The 17,438-nt window shown below is 38.7% G+C and overlaps 1 protein-coding gene across 1 annotated transcript; it reads left to right on the top strand.

Annotated features, from left to right (window-relative positions):
• The first annotated feature begins 326 nt into the window (after positions 1 to 326).
• Positions 327 to 17,310, top strand: dbndd1 (dysbindin domain containing 1). The gene is made up of 4 exons (XM_079339347.1): positions 327 to 704; positions 4,931 to 5,077; positions 9,972 to 10,109; positions 15,977 to 17,310. Exons 1-4 carry the CDS (start codon positions 674 to 676, stop codon positions 16,129 to 16,131), a joined length of 471 nt encoding a protein of 156 aa, XP_079195473.1. The 5' UTR covers positions 327 to 673; the 3' UTR covers positions 16,132 to 17,310.
• Positions 17,311 to 17,438: the final 128 nt, after the last annotated feature.

Genomic DNA, 17,438 nt, shown 5'->3' with positions numbered 1-17,438 from the left:
TCTGACAGGCTAACTTTTATTTTGAAATTCTACGTCAGATTTTCTTGATATTTGATAAATAACATTGTGAAGTAGTGAACTACCAGTCTGGATTGAAATTAATCTGTGGTAACAGGTAGTTTATTTTGTAATCATGTCAAATTGAAATAAGCCTTGAATATATTTTATGTTCAATATTTCAGATAGCTTTTACTTTGAAACGTCATATCAAAACGTCTTATTTTCTCTTTATAAGCAAGCATCCTCTTCTAAAAAACGATAGACAAGCCTGTGGGGGGATTTTAAATTGAAACCTTTCTTGTTAGGCGTTTATCCCGTAATGCTTCTACTACACGTACACCTTGTAATTGCGCGAGTGCTGGCTTGACTGTCGTTTCTGAAGTGGAGGCTGGCTTGACCGCAGTGCTCACATGGCAAAGCAGAGCGGTGAAGCGACAAGAGAGGAGAACCCAACATCGTCTGGGAAATATAGATCATCGCAGTACATTAAAAGAAGGAAGAGCAGTTTCTTTGGAGAGCTGAAGTATCACTGTGTCTACCAAACCTACCTTCCTCTCACATGAACGCCCACAGACACACACTCCCCTTGCCTCTCCCTTCTTCCCTCCCCGTTCGTCTCCTCCACTCTCCGATGCTGGTGTGGTGAACAGCAGGACACTCTCGGCTGAGCTGCATGGAGGCTCAGGGAGGGGCAGGGAGCCCAGGTAAGGGCCATTTTTCTATTCTTTTTCTCCGCGTTGCAGCTTTTGTTTCACTACACAGGCATTGTGGATACCAAGTGTCTTTGTCCTCTGAGTAGTCTGCCAGCTTTAAGTAAATGGCTTTCCTAGAACAGCTTCTTTATGCTGCTTCTAACTTACATGTTGGAACTGAAAAATATGATTCAGAGAAGCCACTCTTTAATCATGACACTTATTTTTGTTTGTGTCTAGTCAAGATAAAATATTACAGTGCACCAGTCCAGTTGTGAAGGGATGGTCTAAACCATCAAGTTTGATGTTTTATCTATTGCACCAGCAGTACAGGTCTTTTTATATCCTACACTGTAGGTCAACAACACAAAAGCCGGAGCATAATGCTACCAGAGAAGCCTGGTAGCAGTACACAATGCCTTAGTGACAGTACTGGACTATAACAGCTTCAAAGAATGGATCATTTAACTGTTTATCTAGAGGGTATATGGAGGAGTATTATGAGGGATACAGGTCTTAATAGCATGTGAAACTGATTATGACATTGGATTTGATAAATGAAAAAGAAGTGCATGGTATGATGTTTAAAGTGAAACAAAGCAGCAGAGGCTTGGTTTATGCGTCAGCTGTGCTTTCAACCTCTGCCAAAAGATGATGCTTTTCTCAATTGTATCTTGAGCTCAAAAAACAGTCTCTATGCTGTTACTGCAGCATCATGCACATATATTCACCCCCTTCAACTGTCTAGATATGTCATGTTGAAAACTAAAAATGTCCCTTATAGTGATTACTGTACATCATTAATAAACAAGCATCACTCAGAATTGTTTAGTGTGTGTGTGTGTGTGTGTGTGTGTGTGTGTGGTTAACCTTAATCTAAGATAAGGTGCAAAAATGTGTCCCGAAGTTAAGTCGTGCATCCAGACTTCTCTTCCGGGTCTTTAAGCAGTAAATATAATAAAAAAAATAACTTAACTCCAGGCGATTGAATACTTGTGCCTGTCACTGTATATTGCAATTTCTGTACTACAGCTATATTGTTTCATTATATTTTAATCTTTTTCCTGCTGTGGTTTTGAGCCCACACCTCTAAGTTGACATGAGTATCTGAATGCTGCACATTAATACTGACAGCAAAAAATACCTGACTGATGCCCATGACAAAATATATGATATGCTCATTATACAATTTAATTTAGCTAACCATGTTATGATGAATCACAAGACAGGGTTTTAAAGTGTGACTTGTAGGAATAAGGATTTGTGCTGGTTCGACCCAACAATGTCCTTTAATAAAGACATTTGCAGATAAAACATGTCCCTCCCTGCTTGTTAAATATAACTTATATTGTTAGTAAATGCTCCGATAATGTTAAAAAGTATTGACAAATAACTCCGTTAAGAAGTTGACATCTTCTGAGCTCGTCCCTTGTGTTCAGTAAGTGTCCTCTTAGAGACACTAAATATTAGATAGTAAATATTTTCAAAGCATTACTATAAATAGACTAATCAGCAGATAAGGAATGACCGAGCTAAAACGGTGTTGTAGAGGATTTTTAATTCCTTCTGCCTGAGCAATCACTTTATTGAACAGAGACAGTAAGTTTGAGTCGAGTTTTGGCAAATGTACAATACATTGCTCTCATCCTCCCTCTCCCTCTCTCCATCTGTCTTCACAGACAGGCATGGCTCACAGCTTAAGATAGGATCAGACATAACCTGAACAGAACATATATCTTATAGCAGACTGTCATTTTACCAGCATTATATTCGTTATTCTGTTTTCTTCTTTTGGCTCAGAAGGTGGTGGCTAGAGCAGGCCATGGATGTACAAAGCACCTCAAAAACATGAGGATAACATTGTGACTTTTTTTAAAACTGACTTTCTTCTGCCATTCACATCCTGACTGCTTTTGTACCATCCAATCAGCAGAAAAAATAACAGCAGTTAGAAGTTTTTAGTTTCTATCGGTTTTTGTAAAACAGAGGTCATTTCTTCATGTGTCTCTAGTCTACATCATCCTGAGCTCATTCAAACCATTACAACAGTATTTTTCCCTGATGAATGCACTGCTCCGAGGCTCTGCTGCTCTGGAGATGACATATCCCAGATTATTTAATGGATTAATTAAGAGTTTGGCGGGATGAGTTGATGGAAAAAGGTCAGAAACTGTAATGAGTTCAACAGTCAATGTTTGCTGAAGTAGGTGAGGGAAATGGAAACCAAAGCCAGTCCAAATATTGAACAAACATTTTGTTATAACAGCAGCACTAATGCTATACTCCCTTCAGTTTGTGTGGCTATGTGCTTGGAGGACGAAAAAAAAAAAGATCAATAACCAACAATAAACAGTGGGTCTCTCAGGGTGAATTCAGAATGTCATTTTCTGCCTTGTCCTTGGCTGTAGCATCAGATAAATGGTTCTATATAAAAACATACAAGTAGAAATAGCTCCACCAGCCATCTGCTGCCAGCTCTGCATGTTATCATTGAAAGCAATACTGCCATCATTTTGGCCAATGTTTGTTTCCGAGAGTTTTCTGTTTCAATGTTCCTTAAAATGCTATTTGTTTTTAAAATCAACACCCTTGCCATCGGCAACTGAGGTAATTTATGTTGTACTTTCCCACTTTTATTGTTGTTAAAAATGGGCATCTTCAGTACTCTTGTTTTCAGCTGTTTCAAACAGAAGAACGTTTGTGCAGACACCTTCATTTCAAGGGAGGCTATTTTAAGTGGCCTACACTCTATTTCGAGACTTTGTTTAACACCTGATGTGGACTTTGTTTTTCTATTTTTGAATAGGTGTTTGGGATGTTTGTCATGTGGTTGGATTTAAGAGCATTGTCACAGATGGTTTGAAAACAGGGAATGAGGACCCAATTGCAGATGAAACAAAAAGGGTTTATTAAAACAAAAGGCAAAAACAAAACTTACTCAGATACTTTCAAAATGCCCAGAAAGTCATGCAGAGAAAATCAAAGTAAATCATGGAGCACAGGGAGACAAACTACAGATTACTGACTACAGAAGACATACACACTAAACCGACAAACTCCAATGAACTGACACAGAGGGTAAGAAACACAGAGACTAAATAGACATGGGGTAATCAGACACAGGTTAGACTAATGAGACAGGTGATACTAATCAGGGTAATCAAGACAGGAGGGAAACAGAGAAGCAGGAAACACTGAAAACTACAAAGTAAAATACTGGCCACTGAAGAAACACAGGGAATTGAAGACTGTAAGAAAACACAGAGAAGCACAGGGAGAAGACATTACAAAATAAAACTGGAAACACTAAAGACGAAACAAGTAAACACAATAACACTACACTATGAAACAATCGACACGAAGAAACATTAACACACAGAAAAACTCGGGAAAAAATGAGAACTAAAACAAGACAGACAATCAAAACTCTGGAAATCAAAACTAAATCATGACAATATTGGCGGCAAATTGGCGCAAAATCTAATTTACAGTATCTTCACATTTCAAGATATTTATACAGAAGTGGTTAGGTTCAATTGTTTAAGTGTGGGGAGATAAAAATATGGACGGGCTGGCTTATTTGTAACTGGTTATTGGTTTTTGACCCAAACAATAGCAAAAGCTAAACTACAGTAAAATGATTTTAAAATATTTAAATTGCATCAAATGCATGGCAGTGGGCCAAATACTATTAATAGGCCTATAAATAATAGTGAAAAACTATGCAACAACAACCATGAAGAACAACCAAAATCATAGTCGACATAAATAGATATTAAAGTTCTATTTTCATCTTGCGTTACTATGAAAGCAATAAACTCCTAGCAGCTGCTCACGCAGGTAACTTTCACGACTGTAATTGGTGAAGCTGTTGTTCCTTTCAAAAGTTGCCCCTGACATCAAACACCTCTTTTTAAATCAAACAAATGTTAGTCTGTAATTTATCACCTAACTTGCTTTAACACAGAATGTGTTATACGTCACCGTTGTAGTCACAGGTTAAGTAAAAAATGTTTGCTGACTTCAACTTTTAACTTAAACAAAGCAGTGATATGAACCAACCAATCAAGCCGCAAGTTACTGAAATGTCATTGCATGAACGACCACCAGACGTCAGTTGCTGCTAGCTATTTTGCATCCCTTGTATAAATTCAAAACATCTAGCATACGATCACTATCTACCTTTTAATTCCTACATCGCCTTATCTTACTGTTCCTGTGTCTCTGTGTCTTTATAGAGCCCAATAAGGACATCCAAAAGCTGCTGAAACCCTCCAGCTCAGGTGACCTGTCCAAGGAGCTCTTCCAGCACACAGCAGGTGGGGAGGAGGAGGGAAGCCTGTCAGGGCACACCGCAAGCCTGCTGCACATCACAGAAAAGAGACGTGAGTACCAGGGGCAGGGGGCAGGAGGGGGCCATATTAAGCCTGCAGAACAGACTGTAATGAATATGAATTGGTAAGAGGTGTTTAAGGGGCTAATTATGGATGGAAAAAGGTCTGGATCATCTCCACAAGACAAGGATATGGCAAAGGTTAGAGAAAGACACAAGATGATTAACTTTTATTAAGCAGTTTCTTATCATTGACACTCACTAGATGTATCTACTGTGAACTAGAAACAAATTCAAAATCTATCATTGTCAATCTATGGAGAACTGATGCATTTACTGCTTATGCCTTTACTCACTTAGTTTGATCTTTACTGATCTTGAATCCCACTGAGTGATCACTGCCTCTTTTAGGTGTTCTCCCACATTCTCAGAGACCAGTACAGCTAAGTCCTTGTTGAAAGGATTCATTGTGCATCCGTCCAGTACAGAGGCTTCTCTGTACGTGCTAGACTCAAGGCCAAGGTCACAACACCACAGTGACAGATACTGGGGCTGCAAGGGTTGACAAGGCAGCCATTATCTGCTTTACTAACTAAACACTTTTTCAGAGAGACAGCTCATCCAGACGCTAATGTCCGCTCCTCTGTGATTGAACGTGATCTATTAACACAACTGGCCCCCTGGAACACTAATACAGTAATAGTGTGTCAAGCAAACAATGAGAAATAAAAGATCGCTGCCGCTCTTAATATTCACAAAGTGTTAGTCAAATCTTATCTTGAGAAATTGAAAATGAGCTCTCTCCTTTTATAGGACGTAATTCTTACTCTTATGTTGTTGAGAGATTAGGAGTCTAACTCAAATGTACAGTATCTGTGCTTTCAATTTTCAAAAGTTTGTCCAGAGCCATATTGCAGATTAAGTCTCGATGACACAGTTTTATCTTCTGAAAAAGGTCACCACAAATACCCCTGATTCACCAAATGTTTTTTACTCCTGTTGCAATCTGCCTAAAATCTTCATTGACATCTTAATAAAATCCTGGATAAAAAAACAAGCTCTTATCTGTTTTTTAGCTAAATAAATTCCCTTATTAGAAAAACAACAGCACTCAGGACAGGTACACCAGCACAAATCCAAATAAAACTGCAGTGCAGAGAACTTTTCTATTGTTGATTTTTGTTTGGGAAGCTGTAAACGAATTTGAGCTTAAAAATGTGTGGCTACTGCTGGGAAGCCTAAGAGTGGAAATAAAAGAGTTTGTCTGTATTGATCTTTAATAGCAGAAACCAGCTGTTAAAGGGAAGAAGTAAGACATGTTGGATTTACAGCTCAAAATAAAACACATCTTACATCTCTTCCCCAGAAAGTTTTATCAGGCCCCATTGCAAACATTTTTGGTTAAGTAGCCTTCATCAGGGGGTGTTGAATAAACCATGATGTACTGTAGAGGGGTTTGCAATATGCTCAGTGTGTGTGTGGGACTTCTCAAAGGAGGAAAATATAACTTAGTTTAGCTAAAAGCTATGGATGAGTATAATGCAACCAGATTTACTCTGGAAAAAAAAACTGCACTGATCAGATTTTTTTCAAAATTTGGTTTGACTATTTACTGAGCCACTGTTCGAAAATACACTTACAACATATGTTATTTGTTTGAGAAAACAATTATTTTCAGACTGGATTGTTGATAACAGAAAAGTGGGACTGGACCGATCCACATACCAGGCACTTACCTCCTGCTCTCTTATCATTTTAACAAATCTGAACCCCTCCTTCTCTCCAATCCTCCCTTTTCTTTGTTCATCCTGTTCAGTACATCTACATTTCTACAGATGGAGTAGGGAGAAAGAAAAGGAAAAGAACATTTTTTTATAGAACATCCAAACAGCAAGCAAATATTTTCTTTGATATTTAAGGTTCCATGAAACATAATTTAAGGATCTTAATTTCACACACATTAACTACAAAGGCTGGTCTATAAAGTGTGACATAATTGACATGTTGTAGTTATAAATATGTGTAGTGAAGGGTTACAAATGGATCTGCACACTCATTTGATTTTGTAGGCCATGAAGGATGTGTTTGCTGTAAGAAGAAAAGGTGTTCCATTACATCATCCATCTGCTTCAGACGCAGACTCCTCTGTTTTTTTGTCTCAGCGTGAATTCTTCATTGTCAGTCATCCCCACCGGCGTCTCCAAGCTCCCCTGATTGGCTTGTAAAAAGGCAGTTGTTTCAGTGTGTCTGTCTGAGAGAGAAAACGTACTGATCAATTATTCAAGGAGAAAGGGTGTGGGAGAGAAAAAAAGAGATGGGGTAGAGGCAGTGAAAAAAAAACGTGCAGTTGAATGGGAAGAACGTTGGAACCAATTGAAAATAATGGCAACAAATAATGCTTAGTTTTGCTTCGCATAACGCCTTCTTTCCTCTTCTTGATCCTCTTTCCTGACACTAAATCTCCCATCACCTTGCGTATGCTTTTGCCTCCTCTCTCTATTATCTTCTCATCCTCAGTTTCCAACCTCCCTGTTTCACTGCCTCCAGCCTCCTGAAAAAGGGTGGAAACCCCCCTGATAGCTATAAGCGGACAGCTTTTAGCCTGTAAGAAATGTAAAATATATTCACAAACTGTGAAGAAAAAAGCTGAAGTGATAAAAAGGTGAAATTAGTCTAATCTTTTTTTAGTCTTTGTCACACAGCAATTTGTACAGCATATTGTCATTATTGTTTCTTCATCCGAGGATGGACAAAAATATTTGAAGCTTTTGATTGAAGAAGCGCTCACTGTATACCACAGACTCTATTGGGGCTCTTTCATTACATGTGGTGCAGTGGTTTATGATGCAAAAATTGAAATAGTTAAGTTGAACAATTCTATTAATTGGCATGTGGCCTCAGAGCCTTTAAATAATTAATAGATCGGTTATATTACACTGAAGTAGTCAAGCCTCAGACAGCTCGTTTCACACAATGGTAAGGAAGTTGGATATTTGTAATGTTTCTGGGTATAACATCTAGTTAAGACTCCAGTGTGGCCTAGAAAATGTGTCATTTATTGAATGTCTTATTGGTAGTCTGTCATCACTTAACATACAGTATAACTTTGCATGGTATACTATCCAGGCTTCTCACATAGAGCAAGAGCCCATAATGGTAATAGCCCCATCCTCAGGAAAACCAGTTGTTTTCACAAGTTTAGGCTGAATTTCTGATGTGACAGACAAACAGAGAAAAAAATGTTAATTGACATTATCAATTTGAACATGCAGAGAAGAAACAAAGCCGGGCTGGAATTAAGTCCAGAGGGATCTCCCAGAATGACAACAGTTCAACTTGTCTGATCCAACTCAATACTTCTCTTGCGAGCTACTTTATCTGTTTTTGTGCAGTTTCCTTCTTTCGTATTCTTCAGTGTCCTTTTGTAGACCTATGATTTCTAATATTTCCTGTGGAGCATTTACAGTGTGGTCGCTTGATCACTGGCTTTGATCATGCTTGTCGTATTATTATTATTTTCTACATGGGTCAGTGGTTCTTAGCTGATCTAGCCTCAGGACCCACCTGTTATTGAGAAATCCAAATTTTTATGAAAAATGGTGCAGTTGGGACCTCAGATGGCACAAAATATGTGACTGAAAACAGAGACGGAGCAAAACTTATGTTTAAAATTTACCTTTTTCCACCAGGAACACATTAGCAACTCATAGAAAATGGCTCTGCGACCCACTTTTGGGTCCTGACCTACTAGTTGACCACATTATCAGGAGAAGGTGTTCAATCCACTCGATCCCCTTCCTTTTTCCAAAGGAATTCAAACTCCAAAATGCTCAAAATTTTCTTGCTTCTTTTTTCTTATTTGTATTCTCTCATACCCACTGCCTTCTTATTTTCCATTCCACAAGTCTGCTAGCAGGGTGAATGTTTTTTTAATGAAACATTTCAAAAAGACACTGCTTAAAATCAATACGTGCTTATTAATAAGGAGTACAATGCAGGGTCTTGAGTGCAGCCTCAGAAAAGTAGGACTCATTCTAAAGCAAAGCATTTTCACACACAGCCTGAAAAACAATAGGCAAACAAGCGTTAATAACACTGTTCAACCTGTCACACAACCTATTGTTTTCTCCCACACTCAACCAGTCAAGTGCTCCATTCAGACATGGCATTGCATGGCAGACAAGCATGAATCCACTGCTTCATATCACATCATATCTTCATATCACTTCATAGCACATTCACACCACCATCTGCCTCAGTGCAATCTCCAAACAGCCTTTATACTAATGGTCACTAATGTTACTTAAAGAACCCTTGAGCCGTGTTACAAAGAATTGGTTCCTAATTTGGTAGATCCTGAGACAAGCAGCTGTTTTTGTACCCTTGCTAAGCTTGAAAGTATACCCAGAAGTTAAATAACATTAAAAATGTCAGCTTTCAGACAGTCTAATTGGAATGCTGAGCTTGGCATGTTGATGCACACCACATGGGTATATGACCCTGCTGTATGTAGCCGTAGCTTGTGCAGAAATGAATAGGTGCAACACTCCCAGGAGAAAGATGAACACCACAATGATTTAAAAAACGTTCTATTTTCATCTCTGCTAATTTCAGCTCCGGTTTCCATTTGTTTAGTTACTGCCTGTGCTAAAACACAAGTGGTGTAGCAAAACGGAGATACTCACAGACTACAGTGCAGTGTGACAAATGACACTCGTATGCATTAGATGTGTTGATATTTAGTAAATATGTTCTTTGTTGAAATCCATTTGCGTGCCAGCTATTGACCTGCATAAGGAAGGTTTCGCTTGTAGAGCAGCTGAGGAGGGGGTTTGTGTTTACAATAAATGCAGTTCTTCTCCAACTTCTCTTTAAGGAGCAACTTTTCTTCTGCTATGTTCTTAATCTCTCAGCTTCTCTTGTCTTTCTCTCTGTTGGCCTTCTAGAACCGCTGAGCAGCGTGTCTTCTCTGGAGGTGCATTTTGACCTCCTGGATCTGACAGAGCTGACTGACATGTCAGACCAGGAACTGGCTGAAGTTTTTGCCGACTCTGATGAGGAGAACCACAACGAGTCCCCAGCAGGTAAAAGATTATATGCCTATGTCTTCAAACAGATGAAAAAAAACTGAAATAAAAGGTTGTTTTTCACTGGACCATAGTCCATGTACATACTTAAATTCCTAAAACAAATAATTTAAATGTCTTCTGCATATTTTCTTTGCATCCTTTAGCTTCATTTAAAAAAAGGCTTGGTTGGGTCAGTGTTACTCATATCCTTTGATTGCTCAGGGAAGCATTTGCCAAATTAAATTTGTCCCTGCAGTCTTTTTTTCATATCTTGACTGTGTGTTAGAAAGACAGGGAGAGAGAAAAAAGGGAATGAGCTTTTTATATCTTTATAGCCCAGCAGGGTCCTTAAAAGGGCTGCTGAGCTGTAACGATTCCTTCAGGGACTCGTAAAAGAAACATATTTTAAAATGTCACGGATAAACTGCTCCTTGAACATAAAAAGGTTACACTTAGGTCCTCACTTCGTTTGATTCTTATGAGAATCTATTACATTGAGATACTATGGAATGATAACATTTAGAGACACAACTTGGGAGCATATCATTCAAAAACACTGTTAGCTTAAGGTGCACCAAACCAGTGGCATACAAGTCAAATTGATTAAATGTGGTATGTGGACTTCATGCACATACACAATCAAGATGTAAGATTACATTTATTGGCACTTGCTGACTGTCTCAGCATTAATGCAGGTAATGCAGCAGCAGGTACAAGATAAAGGTTAGCATGTCTTCCCGCCAGTTTCCAAAAGGAAGCATAAAGTCTTTGTCATGTTTTATTCATGACCCGAGCATGCATCCTGCACAGTGAACTCTCTTCTCCTCAAACACTGTTGCCTCTCAGCATGCACAGAGGGGTATTAAGATTTTAAGTTCCACTGAAAACCTCTTTTACATCCTGTTCATGGACTGAGCCTGTCAGAATGTAATATAGTAATTTCCTAATAAAAATGTCTGACTTCTTATGGTCATATTTGAAATAAAAAGGGCTGTGATCATGCTGTGTTTTTCTGAGAATAAATCGTCACTCTGCTGAAAGGTCAAAATGTTCATAATGGTCAGAGGGTGAATGATCAAACCTCTAACAGTGGCTGGAGGGTGATAGCATTTTTTTTAAAAACCTAATGAGGTTTTTGTATCTACATAATACTATATCGTTCCTTTTCCATCTTCTTTCCACAATCTTTGACAATCTCTTCCTTCCCTCTTTACCGCTACTTGTCTGTTTATGTTCTGTATCATGGCACAGTGTGCACAGTGTGTGTTATGGTCCCTGTGGACCATCTGTCTGCAAGCTACTGTCTACAGCTCCACAGCCAGTCTAGAGGTTTTTATGTCTCTACCATCTCCTGAAGAAAATATCGGCCCCTCGAGCTGCTTAAGATTCAGATTCTCCCCTATTTCAGCTTGTTGCTCACTGTGTCTTGTCTACCTATTGTTGGTAATGTAAACAGTGTTTTGTAGTAGAGACCAAAGGGTTATTGTTAATGTCAGATGAGAGGCAGCTGTGGATCTCAACCAGAAGGTCGGGAGTTCGATTCCCCAGCCCCTGCCATGTCTGATGTGTCCTTGGGCAAGACACTCAACCCTGAATGTGTATGAATAGGATTAGTAACTAATAGGCGCTTTGAGTATTCAGAAGACGAGAAGTCAATTTACCAAATGTGGCAATCAAAGTCATCAACATCATTGAGCAGAGTTTGATCCAACTGCAGCAAATGAACCTAGCATATTGTGCTTTATTTACTTTGGTCCTGCATGCATTCAATAAAACACTTATTAAGATAAGTCCTGAGATAATAGTTTAGGGCAAAGTGTCACATAATCACACGATTCATTCATTCACAACTAATTTATTGTGATGTTAATCACTTTGATTGATTTGAAAAGACATTGAATCCCACACTAATTCCATGGTGGCTCTTTCATTTCACACATCAAATCTCACATTCTGCTATAATATGATTAACTTAATTTTGATGGAAGTTTATTCAATAACTAACTAATAAACTAACTGATCTGGAGTCAAACAAGCACTCACCGTTTTTTATGGTTAAGACTATAGTAACAAGCAGAAGTCTTCAACCTTTCAAAATGAGATGTATCATTTTGAGCAGCACCTTCTGTCAAACAGCTTCAGAAATATCTCCTCACCTCTGTGCTGTTTTTGTCTCTCACTCATTGCAGACACAATCCTCCTTCCCTGCCATGCTCTGTCTCTCAGCTTGCCTTTTTACTTTATTCCCAATATCTGTCTCTATGCCGACTACAGATCGGTCTTATACAGAGGGCAGATAGCAGTCCCAAGAGGATGCAGCATGTGAAGTTGATGCTCATGATTTTGTCTGCAGAAAGATACTCTGGAACAGCCACATATTGTGCAGCTCAGGGTAATACAAGATTTATTGTAAATGACATGATCATAAAAGGCATAAAAAAAGTGGTTTTCACATAATGTCAGTTAGGCCTAAAGTGATAGAATCGGACAATATGTTAGCTTCTATGAGCATCTATGATAGGTTAAAAAAAGACAGAAACAAACAAAGTAACATTAAATGATCAATGCACCTGATCAACATAAAACGTTAAAAGTAATGGTGTTGACTAATATGTGCAATGGCCCACAGTTTAGGCTGCATGTAATCCATGGATAGTATCAAATGTAACACATGGTGTAAAATATATTTACTGCCGCTAAATCCCTGTGCAGAGTCTAAAAAGAAGGCTGCATTTAAATAGTGTGTGTAGGCGCCATGGAGATCTGTTTAACAAATAGGAAAACTATTCCTCATGATTACACATTATATACCAAAAAACTTCTAGATCACAGCACATTGTTTCAAACTGAAACAATTCTATTTTTTCTTTATAAAGTTGATGTCCTTGATTGAGGATAACACACTCGTATTGAAGCACTTTCATGTTACAGTCTCATGTTCTCCAATTATTGAAATTACTTTCAAAATAACACAAGAGAGTTTGTGTTTATGTAACTGCCTGTATTGATATAAGTGGAATTGTAGCGATGTAAATATAGTGAAGACAATTAAAGATGTGATACTTTAATAAGATGCATTTTAGTATATAGTGCTTGTAAAAAAACACAGTTTGGGTCATGGCTAGCTGAGGGGTAGAACATTTATGGTATAGAATCATTATTTTTATAATTATTATCCAAGCTAACTGAGATTTGTTCTGAGTTACACCACAACTAATAAGTAACTAATTCAGAGTAGTTGTTATCACACAGATTGGGATTCTGCCTTGTTCTAGGAAAGACATGCTTGGTGGTTATCATCGTATCATAGTTTTGGTCCTTTTGACACTTAACTTTGTTTACTGTCCATCAAATGATCTCTGGTTAATTCTGCTGTATATATACTGTAATGGGACGTTGATGCTATACAATGAAATAGCTCTTTTCTTGTCATATCATTTTATAATGTTAATGTTTCAACTATTATTAAAGTACATGTCCTCAAACATACACCAGTGTTTTTAACTCTAAACTCTGGGGCACTGGCTTAGACTGGAGATGACTGAGACAAAGAAGGATTGTTGGTTTTGTTGTGACAGATAATGACGAAGATGTGTGATGCAAAAGATCTATTTAAACAGCAATTATTTGGAAAAATCTTGTAGCGCTGTGAGGACCAGCTATTCTGTTTCATCAGGAAACCCCTCTTCATTTTTCAGTTCTCTGTAATTGATAAGTCTTTATAAACCCTGCCAAGAGTATATTAGTTACATATTGCAAACAGGACTAATGTAATTTAACGAATAATTCATTTATTTTAAGTGAGTTCTTGGTGGAGGAAAAAGAGAAGAACTGCAATTTAACAAACTTGTTTGCATTGCAAATATGGTAACATTGAGTTGTGTGAGTTTGAAACTGTACAAGAAACTGTTGACTGTGTTGAGATGGTAAGAGAACAATTACATGTAGAGAGGAGAGGAGGGGAGAGGACAGGGAGAAGGAGAGGAGAGGATGGGTGGGTTCGCGGGTTCATCCTTAATGTAGGTTCCTGAATAATTCACTCTCCCTGCTGGAAACAAGGCCAGCCCTTTAAAGCCATTTAGACAGCTATCATAACCTGGGAGCTACACTAGCACATTATTTATAAATTGGTGTGTTGTTTTTTTTTACCTTGCTGTCTTTCTTCCCCATTTTTCCTTCACGCATTCCCATGTCTCTGTCCTTCACTTTAGGCTATCTGGCTGCTTAAAGCCTACTTCAGATTCCTTTATGTTCAGTTGTACTTTATAACTAGAACCCAGAGAGCACAGAACTTGCAGTAAAAGCTCCACAGCCACAGAACAAAAGGCTGACTCTGTCCAGTAGATTTGCTCGTTAGTCAACTATAAAGATACCAACAAGGAATTTTATGTAATGTTTAAGTACTATTAGTTGCATTTAAGAGAGTTTTTTTTAACAGTTTCATTAACAATTCTGTAGTAGAGCAAACCATGGTAGACATTCAAATTCTTTGACAATAATGTTTGACTGCATTATTCGACAGTGAGTCCCATGACAAGGTTTTTTCACTCTGCCAGTTTGTTTGGTTTCTGCAGGGGACAGAAACATCTCCCTGAAAACACATCTTTTACACACAGACAAGAAAAAATGGACCACACCCTAATAAATGACATCACAGCAGGTGTTTCCCATCTTCTGTCAAGGAGACATACAACACCTGCAGTGATGTCACTGCTTCAGCCAGAGCCAGGAAGTACTCTGTGGGGTATCCGAACCACCTTATAAAGACTGATTCCAGCTCATGTGCTCCCTTTGGGATCGCTCCAGACATTACAGATGATAGTAGTTGAAAAATTCTTGCTCTACATCTCAATCATTGATTGGGCTGAACAAGGATTAGTACACAAACAAGTAGGATTTCTCTGAAATGAAGGGCCTTGTCCAGCACATATACGTGTGTGCTCTACACACAAACGTAATTCTTTCGTTTCTACATTTGTTTCCCGTTTCTTCACAGATTTTCTGTGTTGTACACTGCCATGCATGACAGAAGTGATAGTGAATGGTAGCCTATAGATCAGAGTACTCTATGTATGTGACAACAATGGAGAAGAAAAAAAAGTGTGTGTTCGCTTGTGCGGGCATGGGTGTGTGGTCAATAGTGTTTGAGAATTCCTGTCCATCAGTTATTTTCACTGGATATCAATAAAAAATGGGTCAAGTAGGACCTGAGTTTTGATTGAACGAATAAAAACATGCATCGCCCACGCACTCACATTATACTGTACGTGCATGCACAGACACTGCATATATGAATGCATAAACACCACTAGCAGTTGTCAGCAGGTGTCCATAGTGCTCAGTGTAGCCGAGTCCTTCATGCTGCTTATGAGGATGTTGTCCTCATTAAATTCAAGCAGAGATGCCATTAATCTTTTGAAATCAATACGTGTTCCACCATCCCATTCTCTTGTTCTTTTTCCCCTCATTCTTTGCCTCTCAGAGTTTAATGTGTGTGAGTTTATAGACCTGCCTTTAGGGAAATATGTCCAGGTACTGAGTATGACCTTCATTTCAGAGATCCACATTAAAATGGTTTAAAAAGCAAGAAAGAGCCCATTAGTCATTCCCTTTTGCTTCATTGTCCTCATGCTGTGTTCAACATCACCATCTAGTGGTGTAAGGAAGAACTAACCAAGGTGGCTTTCACATTTTAAGAGCAAAGCTGTGGAAGCTCTCTCATGCTTTCAGAAGTTACAGAGTGGTGTGCAATATATTCAGTACTTAAGGAATACTGTAGTTCAACCTTGTTAAACACAACAGGTGGTCAGATGTTTTTTTTGTTCACTTGAACCTGTATTTATTTGTGGTTACAAGCCATTGTGTGTTATGTTGGTTCTTAGGTTCCCACCAGCCCATGCTGCCCAGAGGTGGTTACATGCGCTCCCCCTCGTGGACACGCTGCAGCAAGGTCGAGCATCCAAGAGAGAGAAAACACCACAGTGACTCGGACACCGCGGAGCCCTTAATGAAACTGGAAAGGCCGAAGCAGCCATGATAACCGAAGAGAAGAGAAAACATCAGAGAAAGGGAGACAACCTAGAGCAGTACAGGAACAGCCAGAGTGGGAATGCGAAGCGGGCCGAGAGGCCCCCAATCTGCCACTGTGCACTCACATGTTTTCATGGTGCTCAAGTCCAGACACTGGACAAAGAACTTTGTGCTCTAACTTAAGATTTTGAGATGTGCAAAACACACTCTCCTCTTTTTAGATAAACACACACAATCATTGTGTTTCTCATGCAAGGGGCTCTTAATGCACTCTGAGCTGCCAGATGATTTTAAGCTTTGTTTTTCAATGACAGACAGGGTATAAGGATGGCCTCCATCCTGATGGGAAAAAGCAAGGACAACATGAGTGGCTCCAAAATTGTGTATGTTGACTTTCAGAAACTGGGGTTCACACTGAATTACCAGCTAATGAGAATGATAAATCAATTGAGCTTTTCAAAGTTAAACACTAAGCTGAGGCTGCTGCTAAATATATTGATTTATATATATTACAGGGTGATTTTTCTTGCTTTTCCTGCAGTAAAGTGGAAGTGCATGTCACTGAGGCCAAGCTGTTTGTATCCATCACACCTTCTACATCTCAGTGACAAAGGTTTGCTGGTCCCTCAATGAATATTTTGCATTTCTTTCACTAAACTTGGTTTACAGTGCCCTCAAGAATTATTGGCATTTGGTGCAGAAGACAAGATAAACAGACCAAGTATCAAGCTATGTGCAATACGTTTTTCCTTACTTTCATCCTTTTTTTTAGTAAGGGTAGATGTTTTTTGGATCATTTATAAATGACAGCTGCATGCATTCATGTGGCTATAGTAATAAGTTCCCTTCAAAGTTGTAAGTCATATGCCAGTGACAGAGACGAGCCTAATGAAGGATGTTTGAAGACAGAGTAAAGAGAAGCTGCACCAGTTGTGAGTTTTGCATGAATGCCAAAAATACAACAAAGTGCCAACAGTTTTGATGTTTTGAAGCTGCATTTTACATTTGATGCAATATTTCTTCATCTCTCTAGTCTAGGCAAAGGTTATAGCTGATCACTTGATTTATTTATCTCATGTCCAGCTTTTCTTTACCAGGAGTGCCAATAATTCTGAATGCTGTGATATAATGGATCAAAAGTGACACAGGAATGAAAGAAGAATGAATAAAACATCCTGAAAATGTGTCTGTTGTGGTGTTTTATTTTTTGTACTCTACAAAGCCTTAGCTTCAGTAAGTAATGCATGGAAACGCATTTATAGTACATGCACTACTGGTGTCTGGTGCCTATCCTTGTATAAAGCTCAACAGGGT

Source organism: Symphodus melops, assembly GCF_947650265.1.
Source record: "Symphodus melops genome assembly, chromosome: 3".
Classification (NCBI taxonomy): domain Eukaryota; kingdom Metazoa; phylum Chordata; class Actinopteri; order Labriformes; family Labridae; genus Symphodus; species Symphodus melops.
Note: the sequence above shows the minus strand (reverse complement) of the source record. Positions and strands in the feature narration are given on the sequence as shown.